The sequence below is a fragment of the Capricornis sumatraensis genome, chromosome 5 (assembly GCF_032405125.1).
Source record: "Capricornis sumatraensis isolate serow.1 chromosome 5, serow.2, whole genome shotgun sequence".
In the NCBI taxonomy this organism is placed as follows: Eukaryota; Metazoa; Chordata; class Mammalia; order Artiodactyla; family Bovidae; genus Capricornis; species Capricornis sumatraensis.
The window spans coordinates 109,615,236-109,626,036 of NC_091073.1; the positions used below are offsets into that span (position 1 = coordinate 109,615,236).

The following is a 10,801-nucleotide window of genomic DNA, read 5'->3' on the forward strand; positions in this document are numbered from 1 at the left end:
AAAAGCATCAATTCTTCAGCGCTCAGCCTTCTTCACAGTCCAACTCTCACATCCATACATGACTACTGGAAAAACCATAGCCTTGACTAGACGGACCTTTGTTGGCAAAGTAATGTCTCTGTTTTTCAATATGCTATCTAGGTTGGTCATAACTTTTCTACCTCCAGAGATCTGATTTAATCAGCCTAGTGTATGGCCTAGCCATTGAGATTTTGAAAGCTCCCCTAATGTGCAGCCAAGAGTGGAGACCACTGTCTTTGAGGGAAACATAGAGCTCAGGTGGTAAAGAATCCACCTGCAATTCAGGAGACCTGGGTTCAATCCTTGGGTTGGGAAGATCCCCTAGAGAAGGGAAAGGCTACCCACACCAGTATTCTGGCCTGGAGAATACCATGGACTGTATAGTCCATGGGGTTGCAAAGAGTTGGACACGACTAAGTGACTTTCACACACAGGATAACTTTGGTTATCTATCTTACATATGGTAGTGTATATAAGTCAGTCTTACTCTCCCAATTTGTCCCATCCTCTCCTTCCCAAACTGTGTTCACACGTTTCTTCTCTACATCTGTGTCTCTATTCCTGCCCTGGAAATAGGTGCATCTGTACCGTTTCCTAGATTCCACATATATGCGTTAATATTTGGTATTTGTTTTTCTCTTTCTGACTTACTTTTCTCTGCACAGCAGACTCTAGGTCCACCCACATCTCTATGAATGGCCCAGTCTCATTCCTTTTCATGGCTGAGTAAGAGTCCATTGGTCCACTGTATGCCTGCACCACATCTTCTTTATCTGTTTCTCTGCTGTTGAACCTTTAGGTTGCTTCCATGCCTTGGCTATTGTGAATAGTGCTGCAATGAACATTGGGGTGCATGTGTCTTGAGTTATGATTTTCTTAGAGTGTATGCTAGTAGTGGAAAAGTCCAAGACCAGATGACTTCACAGGCAGATTCTATCAAACATTTAGAGAAGGGCTGGGCTATGCATTCAAGCCTGTAAAGATCTAAGCCTGGTATACCTGTCTCTCTACTGAGTCATTTAGGTTCTGATTTGAGGGAAGACTTCCTGGCTAGGCTCCTGTGCAGGCAGACAGAGAATGCTGGTCTCCACAAACATGTTTTTCGGCAAGACTACTTTGGCGGGTTCCCCAACTAGACTGATCAATGCTTGGTACTGACCTCAAGTGGGAATAGAACCAGAAAGCACAGACAGGCTTTGCATCCAGGGCACCCCACTGAGCAAGTATCTTCCTTTTTATCTCTCAGTATAAAGCAGGTTGAATATACATTTCTGAATCAGTGCACTTTCAGACAAAATGACCCATCCTCTTGTTCCTGTAGGAGCTTTGATGTAGTACTTCTTGAAACCGAAGTGATGACGCCACTTCTTCCGTGTTTGTCTTTTCATATTGTATGTTTCCATGAAAATTGTGGAGTTTGAGGGGGATAATATCATTGCCAACGTAGTGAAAATGTTCAAATATTATACTTGCATCTATTTTAAGAAATAGCCAGCATGTGAAAAGCCAACCAATGTCCCTTGGAATTTAGATATCATTTCATAAGAGGTGATTTCTCATGGTGTGGGTCATACCAACCATATGGTATGTGGTTCTGCATATAGTATGCAGAACATTTACACTGAGTACTTTGCTTCTCTATTTTGTTCATGTTTAAAAGTTTCCCTGGTGGTTCAGATGGTAAAGAATCTGCCTGCAATGCAGAAGACCTGGGTTTTATCCCTGGGTCAGGAAGATCCTCTGGAGAAGGGAATGGCTACCCGCTCTAGTATTCTTGCCTGGAGAGCTCCATGGACAGAGGAGCCTGGCGGTCTACAGTCCATGGGATTGCAAACAGTTGGTCATGACTGAGCGACTAACACCACTTTCTATCAAGAGAAACCTAGGCAATCAATGCCATTCTACTTGCCTACGCCATGTGTAGAGCTTTCATTGTTTTATTCTACCATGGAAGGGCCCATTGATGTAGACAGACTTGGAGTTATATTTTATAGAAGAAATTGGAGTGGGTTTCTGAAGGCTTTATGAACAATCAGAGGCATAGCCACACAGGGCCCATTTCATGTCTGCTCTCAACACAGATCTGGCATCCTGGGATCTGCCTTGTGGTCCACCCTTACCCTGAAGCTGCTCTTTGCCCAAAGCAGAATGGTGTCCACAGCCCTCCTCAGCTTGGCATTCCCTGAGATCAGGATGACTGCATGTCCCGAGGGACAGGCTGCCATTATCCCTATGCAGACCATCACCCCAACCTTGCTGTGCCACAGCGTCAGCAACGGCATCGAGACTAAGGCAGCGGGGAGCGACAGCGCATACAGGCAGAAGAAAGAGACGAGAGACCTGAGCACCTGGGGGTGAGCCTCCAGGCTGGGGTCCCGAGAGCCTCTGGTTTCAGCCCTCATCATCCTCATGTGCCTCCCCAGGGAGAACACCAGCATCCCAGAGGAAACCAGGAAAAGCAAGAAAGAAGGGATGGACGCCAGGCTGCAGAAGAGGAAGGAATGAAAGAAACTGAGGTTTGCAATGTTCAAATTGGGTTCAGTACTGTTATTCGTGAGTAGCCTCGTTACAGCTGAGAAATGAGATCCACTAAAAAAGTCCCATAAGCAGAGAAGAGTGCAGACACAGGAGAGAACCACAGCACCCAGAAGCATCTGGGGGATCTTTCTGGAGATCCAGCTTGCTGCACGGAGCAGGAAGGCGTGAGAGAAATGGGCAATCTTGGAGCAGTAAAGGAGACTAAGGCGCGTGGTGAGCCAGAGGCTGGCTTGGTGGACGATCATCCAGAGCACGATGATGGTCTGGTAGCTGAAGCTCAGTGGGTCTCTTATTCGCTGGAAATGAGTAAGCTGGATGGCCTTCAGAAAGAGCAGCCCGTGCAGGACAAGCCGGGTGAGGCTGAGATTCAACAGGACAAGATCACAGTGGCTCAGTGGCTGCCTCCTCACCAGGTCCTGGAAATTCACTAAGAAAATGAAGGCGTTGACCAGGATCCCTACTGCAAACTCCAGGACTGAAAAGAACAGAAATGCGTTCCTGACTTCAGAGGGCACAGATGCGATGTGAGTCAGAGTCACCATGATGCCTCTTCTGACTTGGCTAATTTAAGACTCATGTACCGCCCAGGAGAGTACGTTTGTGTGCTAAGTCAGAACCTTCCTTTACAAGGCATCAGCTCTTGGTCCAGAGTTATCCCAAGGTGAGTGCATCAAAAGTTCAGACAGTAAACTTAGAGGGACAGTACTTCTTTAGAATATCCCTTGGATACTCACAGATGCTCATCGTGAGAGCAGAAGAATGATGGTTCTGTCTCTTGGGTGATGCAGAAGCTTTGAATAAACCCAGGTGTTCTGTAATAACAGCCTTCCCTGAGGGCCACGGCATGACATCAGGGATGCAAACAAGAGAGGATCTTAACTTCCCAAACCCAGTTTTGCATGTCCATCTGGGCGCCCATGAGTGCAGAAGAGAGTAGAATTTGTTTACGGGTTTTCAGTAAACTGACAGCAGGCAAAGCATATAATCTCTGTGAACTGAGGTTTGAAACAGTGCCTCTTTCCATTTGCATGCCTTCCATCACCCCTGAGGGTGACTCTGATCACAGACTATGTTTTTAATATGGACAAGGGCAGGCATGGCTCCTCTGCCGTTTGACTAGTGTGACTGCTGTCGCCAAAGACTTCATTCAGCCATCATCATTATGCCAGGTACCATGCTTGGAAAGAGGACCGTTAACATGAACAAGGCAGCATCTTACTATGAAGGGAGGGGGAATGGGGAGTATCTGGCCTGGATCATTGCAGAAGTCTTGCAACTGCTCTCTCTGCTTCCCACCCCTACTCCCACACCACACTTTCTACAAAGCAGCAGTCGTGATCCTGTTAGCATGTAACTAAAATCATGCTGGCTTCCCTGGTGGCTCAGAGGTTAAAGCGTCTGCCTCCAATGTGGGAGACCTGGGTTTGATCCCTGGGTGGGGAAGACCCCCTGGAGAAGGAAATGGCAACCCACTCCAGTATTCTTGCCTGGAGAATCCCATGGACGGAGGAGCCTGGTAGGCTACAAAGAGTCAGACACGACTGAGCGACTTCACTTACTTACTTACTTAAGACCATGCCATTGCTCTGTTCAAACCTTTAGGGCCCCCATCTTCCTCATCATTTCAGCCGAGTTTTCACAGTGACCTAGTGGTCCTGGGTATATAATCAGCACCTCCTTCCCTTCTCAAATGTCCTCATCTGAAGGCTGCTCGGTGTTGACAGTGTGGTCTCTGGAACCAAGCTCTTGCAGGTTAAGGCCTGACTCTGCTTCATCCTCTCTGTGCAAACTTGGCAAATGACTGAACCCTCTTCATTCATCTTATATGAAATAGAGATGACAATCAAAATAACACCTATCTCAGAGGGGTTACCTGAATTGATGCAGGGAACATGATTGAGATTGTGCTTAGTGGCAACCCACTCCAGTATTCTTGCCTGGAGAATCCCATGGGCAGAGGAGGTTGGTGGGCTACAGTCCATGGGGTCGCAAAGAGTCAGACATGACTGAGTGACCAACACTTGGCCCATGAAGTCCAGTCAATCAGTGCTAGTTATAGAGCCATCATAGGATCCAGCAATTTCTCTTCTGGGTATATATCCACAGGAAATGAGAGAGGATATCAAAGATATATCCATACTCCCATGTTCATTGTGGCATTATTCACAAGAGCCAAGATATGGCAGCAATCCAAGTGTCCATTAATGGATGAATGGATGCAATGGAATCTTACTCATGCATGAGAAAGGGAAATCCCGCGATGTGCGACAACATGGATGGGCCTTGAGGACACTGTGCTAAGTGAAATAAGCCGGGCAGAGAAGGACAAATAGTGCATGGTATCACTTATACTGTATGTGAGAAAAAGAGTTAAACTGATAGAAATGGAGTAAAAAAGTGATTTCCAGTGGTTGGGAGGTAGGAGAAATAAGGAGAGGTTGTGAGTGTATGCTATGTCGCTTCAGTTGTGCCTGACTCTTTGTGACCCCGTGGACCATAGCCCACCACGTTCCTCCTGAGATTCGTCAGGCAAGAATACTGGAGTGGGTTGCTGTGCCCTCCTCCAGGGGGTCTTTCAGACCCAGGGATCCAACCCATCCATGTCTCTTACATCTCCTGCATTGGCAGGCAGCTTCTTTACCACTAGTGCCACCTGGGAAGCCCCCAACTTAAAGCTAGAAGATGAATAAAGTCTGAGAATCTTATGTGTAACACATCATATATAATGCTGAATTGTATAAATAAAATCTTAGAGAGTAAAACTTATATGTTCTCATCGAATACAAATTTCACATGGAAGTGAAAACATATAGCATTTCTCTTTCTCTGACTTATTTTTGCTAAGTGAAATACCCTCCAGGCCCATCTATATTGTTGCATTTGACAAAATTTCATTCATTTTTACGGCTGAGTAGTATTTGTATACATATACCACATCTTGTTTATCCACTTATGTGTGATGTGCACTTAGGTTGCTTGTCTATCTTGGTTATTGCAAGAAAGTATGTACATTTTTGAGAACACAGTGAGCTTCCTGTTTGAACATCACTGAGCTGAGACTCCTCAGTCCCAGCAAACTTTTTCCTCCCTCACATAATTGATTATCTAGATGCAAAGCAAAGGGGTGACGGGGGAGACATGACAGAGAAGTAAGTACCATGAGATCTGGGGCAAGTGAGCCAAAGGAAACAGGACTGTGAGGAAATGGCGGTTTACATGAGCATACCCCTCTGGGAGAAAGTGCATTTTAATTTAGAGAGGAAAGCACAGCTAAGTGACTTGAGACAACAGGGTTAACTGAAAGAAGCAGTGTAATGTTAGTGGGACAGGTCACTGACAGGAAACAGATGGCTGTTCTCAACCAGGGCCATGGTGATTGATGGAGGACATGGCCACCAGAAAGTGCCCTGGGAGGAAGGAGGCCTGTGCTCTGATGGGTGAGAGGAGGCCAGCAGACGCCTTGCAGCAGGAGCTGAGACTGGAGGGGCTGGGCTCCTGACCAAGACCGGTTCCCTCTCTTTTGGGTAAATTATAATATAAAGTGATCCATGGATGGCTTCTCATCTGGCACCTGCCCCCATTCCTACCTGGGGACTGGCGAGTTTCTCACCCTGCGGGTAGGCAGTTACAGAGCGTTGTTTGAGACCAGTGGGTAAGACCAGGTAACTGGCTCTCAGGAAGCCTGGTGTCTGAGGATGAGTCGATAATTGAACCACATCACTGTCGTTTTCCCAAGTTCAGGCCAGCTTGGGATCCAGAATCTTCCTATCATTACTCAACAGCTGCCACTAGGTGGCACCAGACCACTGTGAGGTCTGGAATTCCTGGTCTGGTGATAGCTCAGTTGGTAAAGAACCCATTTGCAACGCTGGAGAACCTAGTTCGACTCCTGGATCAGGAAGATCCGCTGGAGAAGGGATAGACTACCCACTCCAGTATTCTTGGGCTTCCTTTGTGGCTTAGCTGGCAAAGAATCCTCCTGCAATGCAGGAGACTTGGGTTGGGTTGGGAAGATCCCCTGGAGAAGGGCAAGTCTCCCCACTCCACTATTCTGGCCTGGAGAATTCCGTGGACTGTATAGTCCATGGGGTCACAAACAGTTGGACACAACTGAGTTACTTTCACTTCACTTCCTTTCACTTTGTGCAAGCTCACCCCAGCCATTGATTTAATCTTGCAACCCTGTGACCTCGTATGTTACAGAATTGAAATCTTAAGACTTCATCATGTATCACTCTGTAGTAGGCTGAATTGTGAAGAGTGTGGTGATACTTCCATTTTACTGATGACAAAGTCGAGTTCCAGAAAGGTTAGTTAAGTAGCTGGGCCAAGGTAACTAAATTACTAAGTGAGGAGTTAGGATGCTGATGCTTTAGATGGGATTTAGCCAAGAGTCCTGGGAATTCCTATGTCCAGCTCTGACAATCACTCCTATCACAGGAGAGGAGCAAGAGGGAAATTGGGTGTAAGGTGCATTACTTTATTAAAAGCTAGACCTGCGTCTAAGAGCTCCCAAGAAAGAGCTCTGATACTAGTTGGTTTGGAGCATGCAATAGACCTAGGCAGAGTCCACACATCTAACTTGCCATTCTGTTCAATAGCGGTTATTGTTCAGTCGCTAAGTCCTGTCCGACTCTTTGCAACCCTATGGACTGCAGCACACCGGGCTCCCCTGTCCTTCACTATCTCCCAGGGTTTGCTCGAATTCATGTCCGTTGAGTCAACAGTGGTGGTTGCTGCTAACTGCCTGCACACTATTAGTTCTTTCCTTTTCATTGCCGACGTATTATCAGGTGTGTCAATATTAACTAAATATAAACTGCATTTGCCATCTTTCTTTCAGGTTAGCATGTCCAGTGAAACACAGGAAGAAGACATTGGGTGGGAAAATCCCTTCGAAAGCCCTTGTTTCCTTTTCTTCTGTCTGGGCCTGAACTTGGATGTTATGGTTGGAGCGCCAGTCAGGAGGGAAAAGCCAAGAGAATCTCAATCCTGCAGTTTTACAAGTTCTTGAAACCCACCAGCGACCACTCTGCTCCAGAGGGAGCAGAGAAAGTGAGAAAGGTCATCGCTTTCTGTCTTTAAGTCACGGTGCTTGGGCTTCTGTGACTGGAAGCCGGACGCAGTGACTCACCGATGACTTGCCGGTGAGAAGGGCTCTGAGTCTGTTTGCCGGTCTGAGCACTTGAAGCCAGGAAGTGGACTGAGAGCAGGGCAGCTTGTCCAGCTAGCTCCGTGTTTAGGTTCACTTACGAAGAGGCAGAAAACAGGAAGCAAGCGAGGAAATGAAACGGAGCCTCTGCTTCCTGCATTTAAAGCTGCGGTTCCTAATATTTTGGGCAGCAGGGACTGGTTTCATGGAAGACGGTTTTTTCGCGGATGGAGGTGGGGAGTGGGGGCACGGTTTCCGGATGATTCAAGTGCCTTACGTTCACTGTGCTTCTTTGAGACTCTAATGCTGTCATTGATCTGACGTGAGGCAGAGCTCAGGCGGTAATGAGAAGGATGCGGAGCAGCTGTAAATAAAGACGAAGCTTTGCCCGTCCCCCTGCTGCTCACCTCCTGCTGGGCAGCCCAGTTCCTAGCGGGGCCACTGATCCATGGCCTGGGGGTTAGGGACCCCTGATTCAAAGCGTGTTCTGTCCACTTTGAACTGACAGAGGGAGGAGGGCAAAGAGGCAGCCGGGGAGACGAATTTAAGGATGGTCTCACTCAGCTCTTATTTCTGTTTCTCGATCTTTCCACTTTGCTCCTCCTGCTGACAGATCCTGCTACCGATTCTCTGTTCCATTCAGAACGAGAACCTGAGTGGTCCGGTGCTCGCACAGCAGGCGGAGTCTGGAGATGCCAGTCAGTGGGAGGACTGGCTCTCTTGGGTTCGTGCCCAGCCCAGGTTCAAGCAGCTCAGGGGCCAGCACGGAACCTTGTGATTTGGGTCATACTTAGGTCACTCTCCCCAGCAGGGACCTCACGATAGGGCTCCTCTAGAAGGTGCTCGGACCCCTCCTTGAGCTTTGTCTTGCCCACTAATATGAATGATGCAAGAGGAGATTGTGAGTAAACGCTGATAGAACTGTGAGACCTTGACTGACCATCCGTCCTCTTCTGTTTCGCTTTAGTGGAAATAGGAAGAGACCACGGAGCGGCAGTGTGGTCTCAGTCAGACACTGCGAGGGTTCACTGTCCAGCAGAGACGGGGGTGGTGGTGTGACCTGGTGATTTCCAGAGAGGGGAACAGAGAGGGAGTTTGTGGGAGAGAGGAGGAGCCAGGCAAGAGGGTACCAGGGACAGCCAGAGCCTGAGCGTGGCTGAGACATTTTCGGTGCCTTGAAGACATTCCCTCCCCATTCTTTTCAGGATTTCTCCTGGGGTGGGGACCCGGGGGAAGCAGATTTACCAGGCGCTCATCACAGAGGAAGATTTCTGTAAGCTTAGTGTTCAGGATCGAAAAAAATTCATGCATGCTATTACTTTATACGGCTATATTTTTCATAATTCCCAAATATTGATTCAAATTACTGATTCTTCTCCAAGGACCTTTTTAAATTTTTTTATTTATTTTATTTTTGGCTGTGCTGGGTCTTCGTTGCTGGGTGCAGGCTTTGTCTAGTTGCAGTGAGCAGGGGCTACTCCCGAGTTGTGGCCTGTAGACGTCTCATTGTGGTGCCTTCTGTTATTGCAGGGCACAGATTCTAGAGTTCACAGGCTTCAGTAGTTGGAGCTCGTGGGCTCGGAGCTGCAGCTTGGGGGCTCTAGAGAGTGGGCTCAGTAGTTGGGCACATGGGCTTTGTTGCCCTGAGGCAGGTGGACTCTTCCCCAGCCAGGAATTAAGCCCATGTCCCCTGCATTGGCAGGTGGATTCTTAGCCACTGGACCAGCAGGGAAATTCTCCAAGGACTTTTGACTCAAGTCAGTTTTCCAAGGTGTGTGCCTCTCCATGGATCACCACATAACCCCAGGTTACATGTATCTTGAACTAAAAAAGACACTTCTGTGGGGAGGCCAAATAATCCAGAGGCATCTTGTGAGGATTTGAAGAGCACACAATTGCAAGTGGTTGTCGAAGCCAACAAAGTACTGACAATATTCTACTGGTAGATTGAACTGGAGTGGTTAGAGGCTTTTGGTGAAGGTATTTACACTGGACAAAGGGAGATGAGTCTGTCAGAGCAGGGCCAGCAGAAACTGTTGGATTGCTTGGCATAGAAACTCATAGAGCGTGGCTTTAGGAAAGGATGATGATGGTGATGGTGGTGGTGATGGTGTTGATGGTGGGAGTGTGATGATGGTGCTGGTGGTGATGGCAATGGTTATGATGATGGTGGTGGTGGTGGTGATGGTGGGGGTAGGGTGATGGCGGTAGTGGTGATGGTGATGATGGTGTTGGTGATGGTGATAATGGTGATGGTGGTGGTGCTGGTGGTGATGGTGTTGTTGGTGGTGATGGTGGTGATGGTGGGGGTGTGATGATGGTGCTGGTGGTGATGGCAATGGTTATGATGATGGTGGTGGTGGGGGTAGGATGATGGCAATGGTGGTGGTACTAGTGGTGCTGGTGGTGATGATGGTGGTGGTGGTGGTGGTGATGATGGTGGTGGTGGTGGTGGTGATGGAGGTGATGATGGTGCTGTTGGTGGTGGTGATGATGGTGTTGGTGGTGGTGATGGAGGTGATGATGGTGCTGTTGGTGGTGGTGATGGAGGTGATGATGGTGCTGGTGGTGATGGCGATGATTATGATGATGGTGGTGGTGGGGGTAGGATGATGGCAATGGTGGTGGTACTAGTGGTGCTGGAGGTGATGATGGTGCTGTTGGTGGTGGTGATGATGGTGTTGGTGGTGGTGCTGGAGGTGATGATGGTGCTGTTGGTGGTGGTGATGATGGTGTTGGTGGTGGTGATGGAGGTGATAACGGTGCTATTGGTGGTGGTGATGATGGTGGTGGTGGTGGTGATGGAGGTGATGATGGTGCTGTTGGTGGTGGTGATGATGGTGGTGGTGGTGGTGATGGAGGTGATAACGGTGCTGTTGGTGGTGGTGATGATGGTGTTGGTGGTGGTGATGGAGGTGATAACGGTGCTATTGGTGGTGGTGATGATGGTGGTGGTGGTGGTGATGGAGGTGATGATGGTGCTGTTGGTGGTGGTGATGATGGTGGTGGTGGTGGTGGTGGAGGTGATGGGTTAGTGGTAGATGCAGTAGTGGTAGTAATATAGAAGTGGTATTTTGGTGAAGAAGCAGG

General features: G+C 48.2%; 1 protein-coding gene across 1 annotated transcript; it reads right to left on the reverse strand.

Annotated features, from left to right (window-relative positions):
- Positions 1 to 2,093: 2,093 nt before the first annotated feature.
- TAS2R38 (taste 2 receptor member 38) lies at positions 2,094 to 3,101 on the reverse strand. Its single transcript, XM_068973175.1, has one exon. The coding sequence runs from the start codon at positions 3,099 to 3,101 to the stop codon at positions 2,094 to 2,096; it is 1,008 nt and encodes a 335-aa protein (XP_068829276.1).
- Between the last annotated feature and the right edge of the window lie 7,700 nt (positions 3,102 to 10,801).

Coding starts and splice junctions, on each gene's coding strand:
- TAS2R38 (XM_068973175.1), bottom strand. CDS start 3,101: ATGGTGACTCTGACTCACATCGCATCTGTGCCCTCTGAAGTCAGGAAC.